Consider the following 24,847-nt stretch of genomic DNA (forward strand, 5'->3'; position numbering starts at 1 on the left):
CGGTATCTGAGTGCTCAGAGTATCACTCCAACATAATGTGCACATATATACGGTCTGTTACGGTATCTGAGTGCTCAGAGAATCACTCCAACATAATGTGCACATATATACGGTCTGTTACGGTATCTGAGTGCTCAGAGTATCACTCCAACATAAAGTGCACATATATACGGTCTGTTACGGTATCTGAGTGCTCAGAGTATCACTCCAACATAATGTGCACATATATACGGTCTGTTACGGTATCTGAGTGCTCAGAGTATCACTCCAACATAATATGCACATATATACGGTATGTTACGGTATTTGAGTGCTCAGAGCATCACTCCAACATAATGTGCACATATATACGGTCTGTTACGGTATCTGAGTGCTCAGAGTATCACTCCAGGGCCTGAGGGAACTTTGACGCATATATGAGAGCTTTATGTTCTCATCCACATGTATGTTTCATACAACTTTTTTATGTGTCTGTATTTTTATATGTTCTTATTCTTCCACTTTGTATCTATTTTATGTAGTCTGTTTCACATGGCAACAGACAGTCCTACAATATTTCACTACATGTAGTACTGTGTGTAACTTTTGTGACGAGTGAGACGCACAGACTCCCTCCACTTTGTGAAACATTTAGTGACATTAAACATTTAAGACAAGGGCGGCACTCACACGTTACATTAACAGGGAACAAAAACACTCTTAACCACAACACTGGCTGCACAAACATGGATACGAACATGCCGCTAACAACGACCAACACTGAGATGCGCACTGGCGGGTTAAAGAGACGGACAAACTCAACGCTGAACCCGGGGAGGTGCGCGTCATCACGGGGGCGTGGCCCCTGCACCACGTGACTTACGGGGGCGGAGCAGTCCGTGAGAACAAATATCACAGACACAGTGAAGGTCTCCACAGGGCTTTGGGAATTATGAACCAGCACTGAAAATCTTTACAAAATCGCTCACCAAATGGGAACTGTATAATATTAATTCATTAATACATTTGAAAGCATCCAGACTTCAGTTCCCACTGTGTGGAAACATTACATCTCCTGTGGGAAGCATTCTGGGAAAGTTGATTACTTATTATGGGGATTTGCTATTTAATTTCTTTAAAATAGAAAAACATACAAGTGATGGTGCACAGCTTTTGTGTGTTTAAAGGGAATTTTAAATATATTCAGTATAACATTATTTATGTATTTAGTGGAATATGTAACTGAATCCAGTAGTGTGTTCAGTGTTCTGCTGTCATCACTATTTCAGTTGTCCACCTGCCTTGTTAATATCAGTGTGTACTTCATTTTTAATATGTTGATGTCAATTTTGTCAGGAATTTATTCAGTGTGATTCACTCTGTGTGTATGAACTGTTGACAGGAAGCAGAGAGCAGCATCTCCAGTGTCCAGCTGTGTGTGTGTGAAGAGGAACAACTCCATGATGGAGCCTCATAATTCCAGCAGTGGAGGAGGAACCTCTGACCCAAAGTGAGGAGCTTTCCATCAGCACTTAATCTGAGGAAACAGGAAGAGGGAATATTCAGGATAAATGAGATGTAGTGAAGTATGTAATTACTCAACACTTTCCTCATTTTCATCAGGATAAAGAGAGCAGAGTCTCCAGCACCCAGCTGTGTGTCTCTGAAGAGTGATTGGTCCATGGGTCGTCCTCCTGCATTCAGCAATGGACCTGTGCCCTCTGACCCAAAGTGAGTGACGCATTACACACTCGTATTCTTTCAGATTCTGCTCGTGTGTATCTGTAGTATAGCATCCACACACTGCTCCTTTGTTTGTGTGTGTGTGTGTGTGTTATAGTACCCACACACGGATCCTTTTTGTGTGCTTGTGTGTGTGTGTATCTGTGGTATAGCATCCACACACTGCTCCTTTGTTTGTGTGTGTGTGTGTTATAGTACCCACACACGGATCCTTTTTGTGTGCTTGTGTGTGTGTTTGCTATAGCACCCACACACTACTCCTTTTTGTGTGTGTGTGTGTGTGGGTGGGTGTGTGTGTGTAGTTTAGCACCCACACACTCCTCGTTTATGTCTGTGTGTAGACCCGCACCCACACAATGCTCCTTTTTGTTTGTGTTTGTATCTGTCGGATAGCACCCTCAGACTGCTTGTGTGTGTGTGTGTGTGTGTGTGTGTGTGTGTGTGTGTGTGTGTGTGTGTGTGTGTGTAGGCCCACCCACACACTGCTTGTGTGTGTGTGTGTCTGTGTGTGTGTGTGTGTGTGTAGTTTAGCACCCACACCCTGCTTGTGTGTGTATCTGTAGTATTGCATCCACACACTGCTCCTTTGTGTGTGTGTGTGTGGGGGTATAGCACCCACACACTGCTCCTTTGTCTGTGTGTGTGTGTCTGTCTGTGTGTGTGTGTGTTATAGTACCCACACATGGCTTCTTTTTGTGTGTGTATGTATCTGTAGGATAGCACCCAAACACTGCTCGTGTGTGTGTAGGCCTCCACCTACACACTGCTTGTGTGTGTGTGTATATGTATATGAACCGGGTATATGTATATATCTAACAGTGCACACTAACACTAACATGTATATGTATATGAACCGGGTATATGTATATAACTAACAGTGCACACTAACACTAACATGTATATGTATATGAACCGGGTATATGTATATATCTAACAGTGCACACTAACACTAACATGTATATGTATATGAACCGGGTATATGTATATAACTAACAGTGCACACTAACACTAACATGTATATGTATATGAACCGGGTATATGTATATATCTAACAGTGCACACTAACACTAACATGTATATGTATATGAACATGTATATGTATATATCTAACAGTGCACACTAACACTAACATGTATATGTATGTATATATCTAACATGAATAATGATGTACAATGAAGTTCACACCAACAGGGTTTACCTACATACATAACTGGCACAATGAACCAGTGCAGGTGTGTGCTAAGAAGGGGGCGTGGTTACAAACACCATGAACAGTCAGTAGTGAACAGTCAGTAGTGAACAGTCAGTAGTGCACGTGGTGGGCCGTACCATGACAGGAACTGAATCCATTACAGTGTGTTCAGTATTCTGCCATCACGACTGTTTCAGGTGTGGTGAAGGAAACACATGCAGCACACACTCCTGACACACAGCTGTAGTATAACACCCACACACTGCCCTTATGTATGTGTGTAGTATAGCATCCACACACTGCTCTTTTGTGTGTGTGCATCTGAAGTATATCATCCACACACTGCTCCTTTGTGTGTGTGTGTGTGTGTGTGTGTGTGTGTGTGTGTGTGTGTGTTATAGTACCCACACACGACTCCTTTTTGTGTGCTTGTGTGCGTGTTTGCTATAGCACCCACACACTGCTGCTTTGTGTGTGTGTGTGTGTGTGTGTGTGTATCTGTAGTATAACCATTTTTATTGTTCTCCCACCCTGTTAATATCAGTGTTTACATATATTTTATATTCGACATCATGTAACAGATGGATTGTGTTTTAAATTTTGTAATCATATATTGATGTGAGTTCCTCATCTTCATCAGGTTAAAGAGAGCAGAGTCTCCAACACCCAGCTGTGTGTCTATGAAGAGTGATTGGTCCATGGGTCGTCCTCCTGCATTCAGCAATGGACCTGTGCCCTCTGACCCAAAGTGAGTGACGCATTACACACTCGTATTCTTTCAGATTCTGCTCGTGTGTATCTGTAGTATAGCATCCACACACTGCTCCTTTGTTTGTGTGTGTGTGTGTTATAGTACCCACACACGGCTCCTTTTTGTGTGCTTGTATGTGTGTGTGTGTGTGTGTGTGTGTTTGTTTGCTATAGCACCCACAAACTGCTCCTTTGTATGTGTCTGTGTGTGTGTGTGTAGTTTAGCACCCATACACTGCTCGTGTGTGTATCTGTAGTGTAGCACCCACACACGGCTCCTTTTTGTGTGTGTATTTGTAGTATAGCATCCACACACTGCTCCTTTGTGTGTGTATCTGTTGTATATCATCCACACACTGCTCCTTTGTGTGTGTGTGTGTGTGTATGTAGTATAGTACCCACACACTCCTCGTTTATGTCTGGGTGTAGACCTGCACCCACACACTGCTTCTTTGTGTGTGTGTGTGGGGGGGGGGTATAGCACCCACACACGGCTCCTTTTTGTGTGTGTATGTATCTGTAGGATAGCACCCACAGACTGCTTGTGTGTGTGTGAGTGTGTGTGTGTGTGTGTGTTTGCTATAGCATCCACACACTGCTCCTTTGTTTGTGTGTGTGTGTGTTATAGTACCCACACACGGATCCTTTTTGTGTGCTTGTGTGTGTGTTTGCTATAGCATCCACACACTACTCCTTTTTGTGTGTGTGTGTGTGTCTAGTATAGCACCCACACACTCCTCGTTTATGTCTGTGTGTAGACCCGCACCCACACACTGCTCCTTTGTGTGTGTGGGGGGGGTATAGCACCCACACACAGCTCCTTTTTGTGTGTGTTTGTATCTGTAGGATAGCACCCACAGACTGCTTGTGTGTGTGTGGGTGTGTGTGTGTGTGTGTAGGCCCACCCACACACTGCTTGTGTGTGTGTGTGTGTGTAGTTTAGCACCCACACCCTGCTCGTGTGTGTATCTGTAGTATTGCATCCACACACTGCTCCTTTGTGTGTGTGTATCTGTAGTATATCATCCACACACTGCTCCTTTGTCTGTGTGTGTGTGTGTGTGTGTGTGTGTGTGTGTGTGTGTGTTATAGTAGCCACACACGGCTCCTTTTTGTGTGTGTATTTATCTGTAGGATAGCACCCACAGACTGCTTGTGTGTGTGTGTGTGTGTAGGCCCACCCACACACTGCTTGTGTGTGTGTAGTTTAGCACCCACACACTGCTCGTGTGTGTATCTGTAGTATTGCATCCACACACTGCTCCTTTGTGTGTGTGTATCTGTAGTATATCATCCACACTGTGCTCCTTTGTCTGTGTGTGTGTGTGTGTGTGTTATAGTAGCCACACACGGCTCCTTTTTGTGTGTATTTATCTGTAGGATAGCACCCAAAGCACCCAAACACTGCTTGTGTGTTTGTGTGTGTGTGTGTGTAGGCCTCCACCCACACACTGCTTGTGTGTGTGTGTGTGTGTGTGTGTGTGTGTGTGTAGTTTAGCACCCACACACTGCTCTTATGTGTATCTGTAGTATAGCGTCCACACACTGATCCTTTGTGCGTGTGTGTATCTGTAGTATATCATCCACACACTGATCCTTTGTGTTGTGTGTGTGTGTGTGTGTGTGTGTATCTGTAGTATAACCATTTGTATTGTTCTCCCACCCTGTTAATATCAGTGTTTACATATGTTTTATATTCGACATCATGTAACAGATGGATTGTGTTTTAAATATTTTAATCATATATTGATGTGAGTTCCTCATCTTCATCAGGGTAAAGAGAGCAGAGTCTCCAGCACCCAGCTGTGTGTCTCTGAAGAGTGATTGGTCCATGGGTCGTCCTCCTGCATTCAGCAATGGACCTGTGCCCTCTGACCCAAAGTGAGTGACACATCACACACTCATGTTCTTTCATTATTGTAGGTGTGGAAGGGTGGAGGGTACTGTTCTGTCAGTAATGTAAGGTCTACTCCATCTTTACTGTTTTAAGATCATTTGTAAGGTGTGTTAATGATGATTACTGAGTGAGGATGACAGTCAACAATTCCAGTTATACAGCTCCTCCTGTTAATGACAACATGTATGACATAGTGGGAAAATAAGAGTTGAGTTCTCATTAAGTGATGTGTGTACTTTAAATACCTTAACTAATAGGGACACAGGACACAGTGAGGTGTTATTAAACACTCAGCTGGGGTTGTGTAACCTGCACTCTACTGTACACACCAGAGGAGCCTCATGAGATTTTATTGGCATGGAGACCTGCATAAACTTTACAACAGTTCTGTTAGTAAAATACATATAAATGTACAGATGGAAAATGGTTTACAAGGGTACATCACCTAGAGATGAGTGATGAGTAGTACAGGTAGTCTCTCTCTGTCTGATCTCTTAGTGTCTGGTGTGTAGCAAGGACAACATCTGTGTACTGCTAAAATGAACAAGAACAGTTAAGGTTATAAATAAGTTAATGTTGTATTATAGTTCAATAATAAGAAAAATGCAGACGAACTAGTGTACATTTCAGGATCAAGTGAGTGAGGCAGTCATACTGAGCACAGATGAACTCAGTGTGTGTGGAGGGGGGGATTGTGTGCATTTGTTTGTGCACATTTGTGTGTGCACATGCGTGTGTGTGTGTGGGTTTGTGCATGTGCTGAGGGTGAGTAGAGTAAAGCTGAGAACCAAGCAGGTGATGATCAAGACAGTAAACACCATCTAACTAAGAGAGACACTGACTGACTGTTATACCTTCCCAGAGTTACATGTCTCCTACTGTTATACCTTCCCAGAGTTACATGTCTCCTACTGTTAATACCTCTATCACCACTAAATGTCATCTCAAAGTTCAGAGAGGTTTTATTGGTCACTTCAGCTATATACAAGTACACAACAAAAATGAGACAATGTTCCTCCAGGACCATGGTGCAACACAAAACAACAGTGCAACAGACAACATGCTACACAAGTGCAAACAGTCCAATATAGTGCAAAAATGTCATTAAATAAACAAACAATAATAAATACAGAACAGGACAAATACAAAATGAGCAGACAGTGCAATTATTTAGTGCAATACTGGGAATATGTAAAGTGAGTTGTACATAGGAGTCAGTGACATGCTACACTGAACATAGCAGTCACCGGTAGCAGCCAGAACAGTTCAGAGTACAGTGCTGGTTTGGTACAGTACTCTAGCAGCAAGTAGGATAATGTGCAAGACTGCAACAGGAGTGCATAGTTTATTTGTGTGAGGCTTGACTTCAGCACTAGTCCGATGCAAAACAATGCGTGTGTATGTGTAAAAGTGCCGATTTTGGAATCTGAATTGGAATTGGAGTTAACCAGAGTTCAGGAGTCTAATGGCTTCTGGGAAGAAGCTGTTGCACAGTCTGGAGGTGCGGGTCTGGATGCTGCAGTACCTTCTTACAGATGGCCTAAGGGTGAACAGTTCATGTGAGGGGTGTGTGGGGTCTTTCACAATGTTGGTGGCTTTCCGGATGCAGCGTGTTATGTAGATGTTCGTGATGGAGGGAAGAGAGACCCCAATGATCTTCTCAGCTGTTCTCACTATTCTTTTGGTCTTGCGGTCAAAGACGGTGCATTTCCCAAACCAGGTAATGATGCAGCTGCTCAGGATGCTTTCTACAGTACCTCTGTAGAAGGTAGTGAGGATGGGTGACGGGCTTCCCTCAGCTTCCGAAGGAAGTAAAGATGTTGCTGGGCTCTCTTGGTGATGGAACTGGGGTTCAGGATCCAGGTGAGGTTCTCCGCTATGTGAACACCAAGGAACTTGATGTTCTTGACGATCTCCACTGAGGAGCTGTTGATGGCAAGCGGGGAGTGATCTCGCCTTGCTCTCCTGAAGTCAACAACCATTTATTTTGTCTTGTCAACATTCAGATACAGGTTGTTGACCTTACACCAGCTCACCAGTTCTCGCACCTCCTCTCTGTATGGTGACTCATTGTCTTTGTTGATGAGACCCACCACGGTCGTGTCATCGGCGAACTTGATGGGATTCGAACTGTGCGTCGCTGCACAGTCATGAGTCAGCAGTGTGAACAGTAGAGGGCTGAGTACGCTGCCCTGGGGAGCACCAGTACTCAGTGTGGTGGTGTTGGAAGTGCTGCTCCCAATCCGGACTGATTGAGGTCTACCAGTCAAGAAATCCAGGATCCAGTTGCAGAGGGAGGTGTTCAAGCCCAGTAAGCTCAACTTTCCAATCAGATGCTAAGGAACAATGGTGTTGATTGCTGAACTGAAGTCTATGAACAGCATTCTTACGTAGGTGCCCTTTTTATCCAGATGTGTGAGTGCCAGATGAAGTGTGGTAGAGATGGCATCATCTGTAGAGCGGTTGGAACGGTACGCGAACTGCAGGGGGTCCAGAGAAGGGGGAAGCTGGGTCTTGATGTGTCTCATGACGAGTCTCTCGAAGCACTTCATGATGATGGATGTGAGTGCAATGGGACGGTAGTCGTTGAGACACGACACCGTGGGCTTCTTGGGCACGGGGACGATGGTGGTGGTTTTGAAGCATGTTGGGACCACGGCGCAGCTCAGAGAGATATTGAAGATGTCTGTCAGGACATCTGCAAGCTGGTCAGCACATTCTCTGAGCACACGACCCAGGATGTTGTCTGGTCCAGCAGCTTTCCGTGGGTTAACTCCACACAGAGTACGCCTCACATCAGCCACCGTCAGGCACAGCACCTGGTCACTTTGCGGAGGGATGGACTTTTCTGCTGCAACAACTTTGCAGCAGAAGGTGATGTTTTCCTGTAGTTAGTAATGGCCTGAATGCCCTCCCACATGCGCCGTGTGTCACCAGTGTCTTTGAAGTGTCCATGGATCCTCTGTGCGTGTGCACGCTTTGCTTCCCTGATCGCACGTGAGTTTGGCTCTTGTTTTCCTGAGAGCCTCTCTCTCACCTGTTCTGAAGGCTGAGTCACGGGTCCTCAGTAGCATGCGCACCTCAGCAGTCATCCATGGCTTCTGGTTGGGGCGTGTGGTGATGGTCTTGGAGACAGTAACATCAATGCACTTGCTGATGTAGCCAGTCACTGATGCTGTATATATACTCTTCCAGGTTAACATTGCCACCGTCAGTAGCAGCCTCCTTGAACGTGATCCAAGTCGTCTGCTCAAAACAGTCCTGAAGAGCAGAGATGGCTCCTGCTGGCCAGGTTCTCACCTGCTTCAGAAGCGGTTTCGAGCGTCTGACGATCGGTCTATATGCAGGGATCAACATTACAGACGTGATCAGAGTATCCGAGGTGGGCGCGGGGCTCCGCCCGGTACGCACCGGAAATGTTTGTGTAAACGAGATCCAGCGCGTTTGCTCCTCTTGTTGCAAAGTTCACATGTTGATGGAATTTAGGCAGTGCTGACTTCAGATTTGTGTGGTTGAAATCTCCGGCGACAATAAACAGTCCGTCTGGATGAACGTTCTGCAGTTCACTAATCGCTCCATACAGCTCCTGGAGAGCCTCTCGTGTGTTCGCGCTGGGTGGAATGTGCAGCGCGATTATAAACACGGCGGTGAATTCCCGCGGTAAATAAAAAGGTCTGCATCTGACAATAGCAAACTCCACCAGCAGTGAGCAGTACGTAACTACAAGCACAGAGTTTTTACACCAGGATTCACTGATATAAATGCATACACTTCCGCCGCGTGTTTTGCCGGAGAGCGCGTTGTCTCCATCGGCACGGATTGAGACTAATCCATCCAGATGAATGGCGGCGTCTGGAATACTGTCGCTGAGCCACGTTTCAGTAAAGATGAAAACACAGCAGTCTCTGAACTCTCGCTGTGTAGTCTGCTGGAGTTTGATGCAGTCCAGTTTATTATCCAAGGAGCAGACATTAGAGAGGAATAGAGATGGTAGAGCTGGTCTGCTAGGATTAGCTTTTAGCCTAGCACGGACCCCAGCTCGCTTCCCCCGCTTCTGCTTCCTTGCACACCGCTTGCGGTGTCTCCCCTTCGGTATCCGGACTCAGGCGACGCCGTGGTCTGCAGGCCTGGTACGCATAGCAACCCGAGCTCACAGAGCGTCTGAAGCACGCCGTCGTCCAGGTAGGTTTGTACATTATGTCTTAAGTGTAGCAGGCTATGGAGGTTGGTTGTTTCCATGTATGTGTGGTTTAAGTTGCTGGAAAAAAGTAGTACAGACGCCAGATAGTAGCACAATAGCACCATTATCGGACCCGGAGTGGCGCTGCGTGCTACTGCGCCACCTTGATAGCTGTCAGGGAGCGCGCGCCTCCCGCAGGTCACGTGGTTTGGTCACGTGTGCAGTGGGAGGGTCTTGTTTGTTTATCGTGTTTGTAACCGCGCCTGCGCACACCTGCACCTGCTTTAGTCTCGTTATGTCTGTGTATTTAAACCCAGGCTGGTGTGTGCGGGATTATCAGTCATTGTTCAGGTTTGCCTTTGTTCATGGTCGTGGTGTTTAAGTACTTATTCACCGCGTTAACGTTAAACGTGTTCATGTCCGTTTTCACTATGTTCGTGTTTATCGAGTACGTTAAATGTGAGTGCTGTTGTCTTCGTCTTTATCAATAAATGTCGGTCTACGTCGGCGGAGTCTGTGTGTCCTGCGACATTCGGATCGTTACAATAGCATAACGCAGACTGGCTTCTCTAGGCTGTCTGTCCCTGGACTACTTTCCTAAGAGAGGATAAAAATGGATGTATTTTCTGATCAAATTCTAATACTAAATCATACTGTAACGTTGCTGCTGGCCCGAGTGCTGATGGGCGTGGAGCAGGACGCACAGACTCCCTCGACAGAGTGAAACATTTATTAACATAAAACACGAACAACAATGGTGGTACTCACACATAACATTAGCGACAGACATAACGGTGCATTTAACTAGACACGGGTTACACAACATTGAACAATGGACATACACACGTTTAAACAGACTTCCGCAAATAATGACCAACACAATACACACTAGCAGAGGTTTAAATAGACACATGAGGGTAACCCGTGCAGGTGCGTGCAGTCAAGAAACATCCCGTGACATACACATTACTTGATCAGTCCATAAATATAAAATTATATATTCTAATTTTTTCTGGAAGAGCTTGAAGCAGTGTGAAAAGTCTAACACTGTATACAACCAACCAGGAGGCCTGGATGTGTTTTAATGTTCCTTGTATGTGCGTAAAATGAGTTAAACTCACATGCAGGGAGCATAACATGCACTGTTATCCTGAACTACTCTCAGAAACCAGCAGTGCATCTGTTAAGCTATCAAGAGGTTTGGTATTTCACCAGGTTGATTGTTCCTGCAAACCTGCCAAATAGCATTAATCTCATACGCAGATATAGTGCTACTAGTCTCTGACTGACCCCAGGTGAGACAGTGCTGTAGATGTAGTGCTACTAGACTCTGACTGACCCCAGGTGAGACAGTGCTGTAGATGTAGTGCTACTAGACTCTGACTGACCCCAGGTGAGACAGTGTAGTAGATGTAGCGCTACTAGACTGACTGACCCCAGGTGAGACAGTGTAGTAGATGTAGCGCTACTAGACTGACTGACCCCAGGTGAGACAGTGTAGTAGATGTAGTGCTAACAGACTCTGACCCCAGGTGAGACAGTGCAGTAGATGTAGTGCTACTAGACTCTGAGTGACCCCAGGTGAGAGTGCTGTAGATGTAGTGCTGCTAGACTCTGACTGACCCCAGGTGAGACAGTGCTGTAGATGTAGTGCTACTAGATTCTGACTGACCTCAGGTGAGACTGTGCTGTAGATGTAGTGCTATTAGACTCTGACTGACCCCAGGTGAGAGAGTGCTGTAGATGTAGTGCTACTAGAGTCTGACTGACCTCAGGTGAGACAGTGCTGTAGATGTAGTGCTATTAGACTCTGACTGACCCCAGGTGAGACAGTGCTGTAGATGTAGAGCTACTAGACTCTGACTGACCTCAGGTGAGACAGTGCTGTAGATGTAGTGCTAACAGATTCTGTCATTCACAGCATTCTGTGAATGCTGTTTAGCAATAGTTTTGGGGTTTCTAGTGACATGCTCACTTTTACTTTTGCCCTTAAATATGTCCCTCTAAAGAATTTTTGAGGTCATTAGTAAACTGACCTCATATCTGTATGTGTGTATATATAGTCTCCTCATTGACGTCATGTAGGTATCTGTATAGTGACTCATCTCTGATGTGTGTGTGTGTGTGTGTGTGTGTGTGTGTGTGTGTGTGTGGTCTCATTACATGTCTGTATATATAGAGTTTCATTACTGATTGTGTGTATAGTATCATTAATTTGCATGTTTGCATATGTATAGTATTGTTACTCTCCTATCTATCTATCTATCTATCTATCTATCTATCTATCTATCTATCTATCTATCTATCTATCTATCTATCTATCTATCTGTACATTTCAGACTCTTGCTAATGTTCTCTAGTGATTGTTAACATTGTTCCATCATTTCTGACTGTTTCTTCTTGTTTTGCTTGTTCTAACAGTGTTTGTTTTTGCCATATGACGCCGTGTGTATTATGACCCATTTTTCCTGTTATTAGGAATCGTCCTTATAATGTCAGTTACATCCTACTAACCTATAGCCCCGCCCACCTCTAGCCCCACCCACCTCTGACTCCTGAGTGTTACTGTACAGTGTAAATCTCACGGTGTGTCTCCCACTCTGCTGTGTATCAGTCTGTTCCTCATTAATGCCCAGTTCTCCATCACTATCCAAGTTCATTTATTTCAGCACACAAGTCTGTTAATGTTTTCATTAGTACTTTATTATACAGTAGTTTCATTACTGACATTTTGGCTGTATGTGTCTACAGAAGAACTCATCCTGTTCTACATCCACACAAAGACAAGGAAGAGTCCATACAGCAGGACTCTCGCACACAAGTGGATAATGTCCTACACAGAGACTTACACACACACAAAACCAGCATGAAGAACAAGTATGAGAGTTTATTTGAGGGAATCAAATCACAAGAGAATAAAACCCTCCTGAACAGGGTTTACACACAACTCTACATCATAGAGGGAGAGAGTGAAGGAGTAAATGAAGAACATGAGGTTTTACAGATGGAGAAAACACTCAGGAAACAGCTGGTACAAGACGCTCCAATCTACTGCTCAGACATCTTTAAACCTGTACAAGGTCCTGAAGGAGACATGAAGGAAGAGAAGATCGGAGCTGTGATGGCTGAAAGTGTCAGACACACAGAACCAAAAGAAGATAAAGGCCCAGAAGTGCCAAAGCTCAGAACTGTTCTGACCAAAGGCATTGCAGGCATTGGGAAAACTGTCTCAGTGCAGAAGTTCATTCTGGACTGGGCCGAGGGAAAAGGCAATCAGGATGTAGATTTCATGTTTGTGCTTCCATTCCGGGAGCTGAACCTGGTTAAAGATGACCAGTACAGTCTGCATAGACTCCTGTGTGACTTCCACCCTGAGATCAAAGACCTGGACCCAAAAATATATGATGTGCGCAAAGTTGTGTTCATCTTTGATGGCCTGGATGAAAGCAGAATTCAACTGAACTTTTCCCAGTGTCATAAAGTATCTGACATAAGCATGACATCATCAGTGGGTGTGCTGATGTCAAACCTCATCAAAGGAGAGCTGCTTCCCTCTGCTCTCATCTGGATAACCTCCCGACCAGCAGCAGCCAATCAACTCCCTTCTCAGTACATCAACCGTGTGACAGAAATTCAGGGATTCACGGACCCACAGAAGGAGGAGTACTTCAGGAAGAGAGTCAGTGACCAAGACCAAGCTGAGAAAATCATCTCACACATAAAGACAGCAAAGAGCCTCCACATCATGTGTCACATACCAGTCTTCTGTTGGATCTCAGCCACTGTGCTTCAGGAAATGCTAAAACAAACTGATACAGAAATCCCTAAAACTCTGACTGAGATGTACATACAGTTCCTACACACTCAGATCAACATGAAGAATGAGAAGTATGAGGGGAAAAAGAAAAGAGATCAAAAGAAACATCTGAAATCCAACAGGTCCATGATTCTGAAACTGGCTGAACTGGCTTTCAAACATCTGATGGAGGGAAACGTGATGTTCTATGAAGAAGACCTGAGAGAGTGTGGCCTTGATGTCACTGAGGCCTCTGTGTACTCTGGGATCTGCACTGAGATCTTTAGGGAGGAATCTGTGCTGTACCAGAGGAAGATCTACTGCTTTGTACATCTGAGCTTTCAGGAGTTCCTGGCTGCTCTCTATGTGTTTCACTGCTTTATCAGCAATAACATGATGGCTCTACAGGCTTTACAGTTACAGTCCATTCAGTATGTTTCTCTCCATGACCTGCTGAAGGCAGCAGTGTGTAAAGCCTTAGAGAGTCAGAATGGATACCTGGACCTTTTCCTCCGTTTCTTGCTGGGCATCTCACTGGAGTCCAATCAGAGTCTCCTACAAGGCCTACTGACACACACACACAGCAGCCCAGAGAGCATCATGGACACAGTCCAGTACATCAAAGACGAAATACAAAAAGGGCACCTCCCCACTGAGAGATCCATCAACCTGTTCCTCTGTCTGTCTGAAATGAAGGACCAGTCTCTCACCAGAGAGATTCAGGAGTATCTACGATCAGAGAAACACTCAGGACAGGAGCTCTCTCCTGGACAGTGTTCAGCACTAGCCTGCATGCTTCTGACCTCAGAGGAGGTGCTGGAGGAGTTGGACTTGGAGAAATACAACACATCACAGGAGGGTTACAGGAGGCTGATCCCAGCTGCTGCAAACTGCAGGAAGGCTCTGTGAGTGTTTAACTATTATTTATTCAATAATTTATATTAGTAACTGAGTACTGATGGCTAAATGTTTCATTCACCCTCACAAGGAAGATGCCACGCAGCTTTAGAGTTGATACACTGGATCATTTATTTGGTCCCTCCATATTGTCCAGTATTCCCTCAACTCACACACACCACAACACACCACTAGGTGGTGTAGAACCAGCAAAAACATTTAATATATTTCAATATGAAAATACCTCTTAATTTTTGTTTCAAAACAGAATTTACATAAAACCTTGACCTTAACATATTTTTGTCTGCTCCTAGTCCTAATGAGTGTTAATGGGGGTATGTGACTGTGAATAAAACTAGTCCTAATGAGTGTTAATGGGATATGTGACTAACTGAATCATAACCCTGACTGTATATTCAGAGTTCACTTTGCTAGGATTACTGACTTCAGTTTATCACACCAAACTTTAGCCACTTTAACATTAATATTAAGTGGAGTCTTTAATGAAGCTAATTACACCCACTGTAATCTACCACTACAAAAGTTAAAGGAAGTTCTCTCTCTGCTCTTTCTACAATACCTGCCTTACCCCGTGTATGTACGTGGATGACACAGTGTATTGTAGTTAAAGATATAGAAGTCGTACACATGGAAAGGGAGTTCACAAGGTTTCCAGAGAAACCAGATTTAGGTCAGAGGTCCTTCATCAGCTGTGCAAGCAAATAGCCTGTTTACACCTTAAATTAAGGTGTTTCATTTCCAGATTGTACCGGAATTCGCTTTGGCTGGATTCTGTTTACACTTTTAACTAAAATGTGTCCTCAGAGTGAACATATGTGCCTCGATCTTATTTTAACATTTTAAAAGCACACCAGTCCACACATCATTTCTGTTTTGCTTCCTGAAACCTACATGGTAAACAAGATTCCTTGCAGACTATTACCAGTGTATTATACACTCTCAGATATGGGCAGAAACTGTCTACAACTGGCAACGAGGTGTCCAGCTGTAGCCCTACAGACAGATCAGACCCCTGAGAGGATCAGCCCTGTGATGGGCAGAAGTGTTTACTAAGAAACGTTCATGAAAAAGCATGTTTATCTAAAAAAAACATTAAGCGGCTGACTTTTGTGTTAATACTACTAAACCACATAAACTGACTTATGAGAATGACCTAACTAGCTGCTGATGTTACCACTGACTGAAACAGGATGTTGTGATTAATGTTCACCATTAGCTAGGCTAGATAATTTACTACTTGGTGAACTGTCAATTAAGTGATTCAGTCCCATCTGCCTCAGCGCAGGAGAAGCTTTGACTGGCAGCAGATGTCATTTCTGCAGTCAGCCAGCAGACGGGTTTCCACTTGTGTAGTTGTACGCAGATACAGAGACTTTCACTTGTATCAAATGTGATCAACATCCGTCTCTGACCACTTCTGACTGTGGTTTCAATGATCAGATTACAGTGTGTCTTGGTTGTTTATGACTTGCATTTCATGTGGTAGAGTGAAATCTGAATGTGATCTGATCACTAAATTCTGTCCCTATATCTTAGTTATCTCATAATTTTAGCTGTTACTTCATTTTTAATTCCTTGTAAGGAGTCACATCACTGTTCTAATCTTGTGTTGTGTAGTAATACTTTAATGACTTGCCCAAGGTTTGTTGATTCATTAATTAATATTACAGCTCTAATTATTGTAAATCCTGAGTCTCTAACACACCTGCTCCAGACTCTTTCAGACATTGATTAGTTCTGTCTAGTTCTAGTTCTCTGTAGCTGTCTTATACTGATTGTATTTATATAACATAAAGTGAATAGCAGGTAATAACAGGCATTAGATATTAATGTTGTAAATGTTCATTAACTGCAAGTCTTTTTATTCAGTATCTGCCACTAGTTTGGTTAGACTGACTTGCTTGTTTTCTTGTTTTCTTTCTCAAGCTGTTCAAACCATTTCTGTGCAGTTTGATGTCTCACTCTGTTTTAAATGTGCTTTGTTTCCTCTGTATTTGCAGACTAGGTAACTGTAGTCTGGACACAGATTTGTGTAAAACTGTATGTTCCACTTTGGCATCATCAAACTCCCCCCTGAGAGAACTGAGTATCAATATCAGCACCCTGGAAGATGAAGGAGTGAAGCTGCTTTCTGATGGGCTGAAGAGTTCACACTGTAAACTGGAGACGCTCAGGTGAGACACTGTAAACTGGAGGCGCTCAGGTGAGACGCTCTAGACTGGAGACGCTCAGGTGAGACGCTGTAAACTGGAGACGCTCAGGTGAGCACATGTATTTTGTCACGGAACGTTTGCCTCCCACAATTCACGGGGTTTGGCCCACCATGTGACTTGGGAGGATGTTTGTGGCCACGCCTGCACACACCTGCACCTTGTTTTGTCTGTGTATTTAAACCCTTGTTAGTGTGTGCAGTATCGTTGGTCATTGTTAATGTAGCATATTAATGTTAAATATTAGTGTTGTTATGTTTTCCCGTTTATCGTGTCCGTTTTTTGTTAACAGTTTCATGTTCCTTGTTTGTAATACGTGTGAGTGCCATTGTGTATGTTTCAATTAAATGTTCGTCCTTGTCGAGGAAGTCTGTGCGTCCTCCTCCACGCCTTATATCCTGAAGTGATGTATTCACAGTAAAACAGTTATATCTTTATGAAGTGACGTGTTCACAGTAAAACAGTTATATCTTTGTGAAGTGACGTGTTCACAGAAACAGTTATATCTTTGTGAAGTGACTTATTCACAGTAAAACAGTTATATCTTTGTGAAGTGACGTGTTCATAGTAAAACAGTTATATCTTTGTGAAGTGACGTATACACAGTAAAACAGTTATATCTTTGTGAAGTGACGTATTCCCAGTAAAACAGTTATATCTTTGTGAAGTGACGTATTCCCAGTAAAACAGTTATATCTTTGTGAAGTGACGTATTCCCAGTAAAACAGTTATATCTTTGTGAAGTGACGTGTTCATAGTAAAACAGTTATATCTTTGTGAAGTGACGTGTTCATAGTAAAACAGTTATATCTTTGTGAAGTGACGTGTTCATAGTAAAACAGTTATATCTTTATGAAGTGACGTGTTCACAGTAAAACAGTTATATCTTTATGAAGTGACGTATTCCCAGTAAAACAGTTATATCTTTATGAAGTGACGTATTCCCAGTAAAACAGTTATATCTTTATGAAGTGACGTATTCCCAGTAAAACAGTTATCTTTATGAAGTGATGTATTCCCAGTAAAACAGTTATATCTTTATGAAGTGACGTGTTCACAGTAAAACAGTTATATCTTTATGAAGTGACGTGTTCACAGTAAAACAGTTATATCTTTATGAAGTGACGTGTTCACAGTAAAACAGTTATATCTTTATGAAGTGACGTATTCCCAGTAAAACAGTTATATCTTTATGAAGTGACGTGTTCACAGTAAAACAGTTATATCTTTATGAAGTGACGTATTCACAGTAAAACAGTTATATCTTTATGAAGTGACGTGTTCACAGTAAAATCTTTGTGAAGTGACTTATTCACAGTAAAACAGTTATATCTTTATGAAGTGACGTATTCACAGTAAAACAGTTATCTTTATGAAGTGATGTATTTAGGTGATTGGGGCTTTTGGATCTTTTTCTTGTGTTCAAGTGAGAATCCCCTCCCCTCCTTCATGAATTAATGTGCTACAGCTGCTCTGACACATTTCAATTTCACCAGATTCTGACAGCTTTTTCATAATTGTTTTCATAATAATTTATTTTTATCACTTTATTGTTTAGTCTCCAGATATGTTAATTCATGTAAAAATAGCAATTAATGAATAATTATTGTTAACAGAATGTTGTTTGTTATTTCTGTGAGCCTTGATTTCATGCTGTTTTAACACCGGGCTTTATTTTCTGTGTCTTTGCAGTCTTACAGGCTGTAATCTCCCAACAGACAGCAGTACTAACCCCTAAACCCCTAACCCCTACCCCTCTGATTAAGTTACTAACCCCTACCCCTCTGATTAAGTTCCTAACCCCTACCCCTCTGATTAAGTTACTAACCCCTACCCCTCTGATTAAGTTACTAACCCCTAACCCCCTAACCCCTACCCCTCTGATTAAGTTACTAACCCCCTACTCCTCTGATTAAGTTACTAACCCCCTACCCCTCTGATTAAGTTACTAACCCCTAACCCCCTAACCCCTACCCCTCTGATTGTTACTAACCCCTACCCCTCTGATTAAGTTACTAACCCCTAACCCCCTACCCCTCTGATTAAGTTACTAACCCCTAACCCCTCTGATTAAGTTACTAACCCCTACCCCTCTGATTAAGTTACTAACCCCTACCCCTCTGATTAAGTTACTAACCCCTAAACCCCTAACCCCTACCCCTCTGATTAAGTTACTAACCCCTACCCCTCTGATTAAGTTACTAACCCCTAACCCCCTACCCCTCTGATTAAGTTACTAACCCCTAACCCCTACCCCTCTGATTAAGTTACTAACCCCTAAACCCCTACCCCTCTGATTAAGTTACTAACCCCTACCCCTCTGATTAAGTTACTAACCCCCTACCCCTCTGATTGTTACTAACCCCTACCCCTCTGATTAAGTTACTAACCCCTAACCCCTACCCCTCTGATTGTTACTAACCCCTATCCCCTACCCCTCTGATTGTTACTAAACCCTAACCCCTACTCCTCTGATTGTTACTAACCCCTCACCCCTACCCGTCTGATTAAGTTACTAACCCCTAACCCCCACCCCTCTGATTGTTACTAACCCCTATCCCCTACCCCTCTGATTGTTACTAAACCCTAACCCCTACTCCTCTGATTGTTACTAACCCCTCACCCCTACCCGTCTGATTAAGTTACTAACCCCTAACCCCCTAACCCCTACCCCTCTGATTGTTACTAACCCCTATCCCCTACCCCTCTGATTGTTACTAAACCCTAACCCCTACTCCTCTGATTGTTACTAACCCCTCACCCCTACCCGTCTGATTAAGTTACTAACCCCTATCCCCTACCCCTCTGATTAAGTTACTAACCCCTAACCCCTACCCCTCTGATTAAGTTACTAACCCCTAACCCCTACCCCTCTGATTTTTACTAACCCCTAACCCCTACCCCTCTGATTTTTACTAACCCCTAACCCCTACCCCTCTGATTTTTACTAACCCCTAACCCCTACCCCTCTGATTTTTACTAACCCCTAACCCCTACCCCTCTGATTAAGTTAATAACCCCTACCCCTCTGAATAAGTCATTAAAAAAGATTGACTCTAACTAACCCCTAAACCCCTACCTCTGATTGTTACTAACCACTAACCCCTACTCCTTTGATTGTGTTGGTAAAAAAAATTATTGACTCTAACCAGTATTATGAAAACGTTTTTAAGATCAACACAATGTACAGCAGGAATCCAATAATTGCACAGCAAACTACACTCATTTCATCTTCTTTAAAAACCCACATAACTTTAGTTTTTCAGGCATCATGATCTAAATGCATTTTGGTCTTAATGCATTCAAAGATTCCTCACTGAATGTAAAATCTTTGTCATTGCAGACTGCCATTGTGTAATCTTGGAGAGCAGACATGTGCAATTTTGGGTGCAGCTCTTCAACTCACAAACAACCGCCTGAGAGAAATCGACCTGTCTAACAATGATCTGCAGGATTCAGGTGTGAAGTGGCTCTCTGCAGGACTGAAGAGTTCACACTGTAAACTGGAGATTATCAGGTGAACTTTCTGTGAATTCATTGTTGAAATGCAAAGTTTATGCTGTGATCTTCTGTGATGCATATTTTGAAAAGTCCAAATATAGATGTACCAGTCTTTTATATAAGATTTCAGAAAAAGGGCTTAGTTGAAGAAAATCTAGTTTAGTTAAACAGAACTTATTTAGGGCAGAGGTATTATTCGTTTATTTTATTCATATCTGACATATGCTACAGGTAGAGTTTGTGATAATACCTCAGAAGAATAGATTTTATCTAATTGCCACAAGTCATCAATGTTTACATCATTCTACATTGGAGAAGGAGGGTAGACCAATCTTTCATTGCACTGTACAAATGGGATGAAGTCCACAGTTTAAGTTTGTGCTGTAAGAGCCTTTTTATATTGTTAACAACAAATATATTCCCAGATCAACACAGCGTTTATAAACATCTAAAGACAGCTGTACAAATACTAATGGATCTTAAGGGTTTGGGGACGGTGTAGTGAGCTGTACAAATACTAATGGATCTTAAGGGTTTGGGGACGGTGTAGTAAGCTGTACAAATACTAATGGTTCTTAAGGGTTTGGGGACGGTGTAGTGAGCTGTACAAATACTAATGGTTCTTAAGGGTTTGGGGACAGTGTAGTGAGCTGTACAAATACTAATGGTTCTTAAGGGTTTGGGGACAGTGTAGTGAGCTGTACAAATACTAATGGTTCTTAAGGGTTTGGGGACAGTGTAGTGAGCTGTACAAAGACTAATGGATCTTAAGGGTTTGGGGACAGTGTAGTGAGCTGTACAAATACTAATGGACCTTAAGGGTTTGGGGACAGTGTAGTGAGCTGTACAAATACTAATGGATCTTAAGGGTTTGGGGACAGTGTAGTGAGCTGTACAAAGACTAATGGATCTTAAGGGTTTGGGGACAGTGTAGTGAGCTGTACAAATACTAATGGTTCTTAAGGGTTTGGGGACAGTGTAGTGAGCTGTACAAATACTAATGGATCTTAAGGGTTTGGGGACAGTGTAGTGAGCTGTACAAATACTAATGGATCTTAAGGGTTTGGGGACAGTGTAGTGAGCTGTACAAATACTAATGGTTCTTAAGGTTTGGGGACAGTGTAGTGAGCTGTCATTTTACAAAGTGGTATGTGAGATACACGATGAAACTGAAGATTACAGTACTAGTCTTTTTTCAACATGTAAGTAACCTCTGAATAGCAGGAACAAGCTTAGGAGGTTCACCATTTACAGAAACCTGCTGGGTTATTCCACGTTAACCAGTGACTGAAAACTCAGTTAAAAACAGTGACTAACTCATAAGAAACAAGACTGGAGAATCAGGCCAGTGGGGACCAAAGAGCAAAGTGGGAAAGTTTATATCACATCAAAAGCCATTTTCTTAATCGTTTAAGGGTAGAATTGACTGCAGTTCTCCTTTCTAATTATAAATTAAAATAATATAAATATAACAAATAGCGATGTTGAAAATGAACCATAAAGTACAAAACATTCTTTAGACTTTCATCTGCTACTATGGAAACAAAAATACTACCAATGATTATTACAAATTTTTAATAACATTGGGAATAATTACATCAAGAAGACAATAGGCATGTGTTATCATAAAAAAGTTAAGAATATTTAAAAAATGTTAAAAACTTCCAGATAAAAAGGTTACTGTGTCATGGTTTGTAATTCCTAATTTTTCTTTATAGTAAAGTCTGCTACGTGCAAACACATTTTCCACTTTCTCCCTCCTATATGCAGACTGTCTGGTTGTTTGGTCACAGAGGAAGGTTGTTCTTCTCTGGCTTCAGCTCTGAGCTCAAACCCCTCCCACCTCAAAGAACTGGATCTGACCTACAACCACCCAGGAGAGTCAGGAGTGAAGCTGCTCTCTGCTAGACTGGAGGATCCCCACTGCAGTCTGGACACTCTCAGGTATGTAGAAATCCCCTGTCCTTGATCTGATCTGATACTCAACTGTGTTCTCAAATACAACCTGCTCTCATAAACAGTGAAGCAGGAACATTAGTGGATAGTGTGTGTGTGTGTGTGTGTGTGTGTGTGGGTGAGAGAGAGAGAGAGAGAGAGAGAGAGAGAGAGAGAGAGAGAGAGAGAGAGAGAGAGAGAGAACTATTATCTGTGTGAGAGAGAGACAGAAATTTAATCTGTGTGAGAAAGAGAGACAGAACTAATATGTGTGAGAGAGAGAGAGAGACAGAAATATTCTGTGAGAGACAGAGAGAGAGACAGAACTATTATCTGTGTGTGAGAGAGAGAGAGAGAAATTTAATCTGTGTGAGAGGAATATTGTGTGAGAGAGAGAGAGAGACAGAACTATTATCTCTGTGTGTGTGAGAGAGAGAGACAGAAATATTCTGTGAGAGAGAGAGAGAGAGACAGAACTATTATCGGTGTGCGAGAGAGAGAGAGAGACAGAACTATTCTGTGTTACAGAGAGCGAGAGAGAGAGAGAGACAGAACTATTATCTTTGTGAGAGAGAGAGACAGAACTATTATCTGTGTGTGAGAGAGAGAGGTGGAGAGAGAGGGAGAGAGAGAGAGAGACAGAGAGAGAGAGAACTATTATCTGTGTGTGTGAGAGAGAGAGAACTATTATCTGTGAGAGAGAGAGGGAGGGAGGGAGAGAGAGAGAGACAGAACTATAATCTGTGTGAGAGAGAGAGAGAAAGAGAGGGAGAGAGAGAGAGAACTATTATCTGTGTGAGAGAGAGAGACAGAACTATTATCTGTGTGAGAGAGACAGAACTATTATCTGTGAGAGAGAGAGACAGAACTATTATCTGTGAGAGAGAGAGAGAGACAGAACTATTCTGTGTGAGAGAGAGAGAGACAGAACTATTCTGTGTGAGAGAGAGAGAGAGACAGAACTATTCTGTGAGAGAGAGAGAGAGAGAGACAGAACTATTATCTGTGTGTGAGAGAGAGAGAGACAGAACTATTATCTGTGTGAGAGAGAGAGACAGAACTATTATCTGTGCGAGAGAGAGAGACAGAACTATTATCTGTGTGTGCGAGAGAGAGAGACAGAACTATTATCTGTGTGAGAGAGAGAGAGACAGAACTATTATCTGTGTGAGAGAGAGAGAGAGACAGAACTATTATGTGTGAGAGAGAGAGAGAGAGACAGAACTATTATCTGTGTGAGAGAGAGAGAGAGAGAGACAGAACTATTATCTGTGTGAGAGAGAGAGAGACAGAACTATTATCTGTGTGCGAGAGAGAGAGAGACAGAACTATTATCTGTGTGCGAGAGAGAGAAAGACAGAACTATTATCTGTGAGAGAGAGGGAGAGACAGAACTATTATCTGTGTGAGAGAGAGATAGAGAGACAGAACTATTATCTGTGTGAGAGAGAGACAGAACTATTATCTGTGTGAGAGAGAGAGAACTATTATCTGTGTGAGAGAGAGAGAGAACTATTATCTGTGTGAGAGAGAGAGAGAGAGAACTATTATCTGTGTGAGAGAGAGAGAGAGAGAACTATTATCTGTGTGAGAGAGAGAGACAGAACTATTATCTGTGTGAGAGAGAGAGACAGAACTATTATCTGTGTGAGAGAGAGAGAGACAGAACTATTATCTGTGTGAGAGAGAGAGAGACAGAACTATTATCTGTGTGAGAGAGAGAGAGACAGAACTATTATCTGTGTGAGAGAGAGAGACAGAACTATTATCTGTGTGAGAGAGAGAGAGAGAGACAGAACTATTATCTGTGTGAGAGAGAGAGAGAGAGAGCTATTATCTGTGTGAGAGAGAGAGAGAGAGACAGAACTATTATCTGTGTGAGAGAGAGAGAGACAGAACTATTATCTGTGAGAGAGAGAGAGAGACAGAACTATTATCTGTGTGAGAGAGAGAGAGAGAGAGACAGAACTATTATCTGTGAGAGAGAGAGAGAGAGAGAGACAGAACTATTATCTGTGAGAGAGAGAGAGAGAGAGAGAGACAGAACTATTATCTGTGTGAGAGAGAGAGAGAGAGAGACAGAACTATTATCTGTGAGAGAGAGAGAGAGACAGAACTATTATCTGTGAGAGAGAGAGAGAGACAGAACTATTATCTGTGTGCGAGAGAGAGAGAGAGAGACAGAACTATTATCTGTGTGCGAGAGAGAGAGAGAGAGACAGAACTATTCTGTGAGAGAGAGAGAGAGAGAGACAGAACTATTATCTGTGTGTGAGAGAGAGAGAGACAGAACTATTATCTGTGTGAGAGAGAGAGACAGAACTATTATCTGTGCGAGAGAGAGAGACAGAACTATTATCTGTGTGTGCGAGAGAGAGAGACAGAACTATTATCTGTGTGAGAGAGAGAGAGACAGAACTATTATCTGTGTGAGAGAGAGAGAGAGACAGAACTATTATGTGTGAGAGAGAGAGAGAGAGAGACAGAACTATTATCTGTGTGAGAGAGAGAGAGACAGAACTATTATCTGTGTGCGAGAGAGAGAGAGACAGAACTATTATCTGTGTGCGAGAGAGAGAAAGACAGAACTATTATCTGTGAGAGAGAGGGAGAGACAGAACTATTATCTGTGTGAGAGAGAGATAGAGAGACAGAACTATTATCTGTGTGAGAGAGAGACAGAACTATTATCTGTGTGAGAGAGAGAGAACTATTATCTGTGTGAGAGAGAGAGAGAACTATTATC

General features: G+C 42.8%; 1 protein-coding gene across 2 annotated transcripts in view; it reads left to right on the plus strand.

Annotated features, from left to right (window-relative positions):
• Positions 1-24,847, plus strand: part of LOC145656914 (NLR family CARD domain-containing protein 3-like) — an 81,431-nt gene that overhangs the window by 15,085 nt on the left and 41,499 nt on the right. Inside the window, exons 4-11 of one of the 2 annotated variants that reach the window (XM_081709875.1) lie at positions 1,382-1,489; positions 1,603-1,710; positions 3,555-3,662; positions 5,438-5,545; positions 12,493-14,442; positions 16,456-16,629; positions 20,009-20,182; positions 21,937-22,110. In XM_081709875.1, coding sequence (XP_081566001.1) covers positions 1,382-1,489; positions 1,603-1,710; positions 3,555-3,662; positions 5,438-5,545; positions 12,493-14,442; positions 16,456-16,629; positions 20,009-20,182; positions 21,937-22,110 — 2,904 coding nt within the window. Of the gene's footprint in view, positions 1-1,381; positions 1,490-1,602; positions 1,711-3,554; positions 3,663-5,437; positions 5,546-12,492; positions 14,443-16,455; positions 16,630-18,357; positions 18,419-20,008; positions 20,183-21,936; positions 22,111-24,847 lie in introns of those variants that run through there. The other variant, XM_081709904.1, reaches the window with a different exon arrangement.

The sequence above is a fragment of the Electrophorus electricus genome, chromosome 1 (genome assembly GCF_041902795.1).
Source record: "Electrophorus electricus isolate QZ-2024a chromosome 1, ASM4190279v1, whole genome shotgun sequence".
Lineage (NCBI taxonomy): Eukaryota > Metazoa > Chordata > Actinopteri > Gymnotiformes > Gymnotidae > Electrophorus > Electrophorus electricus.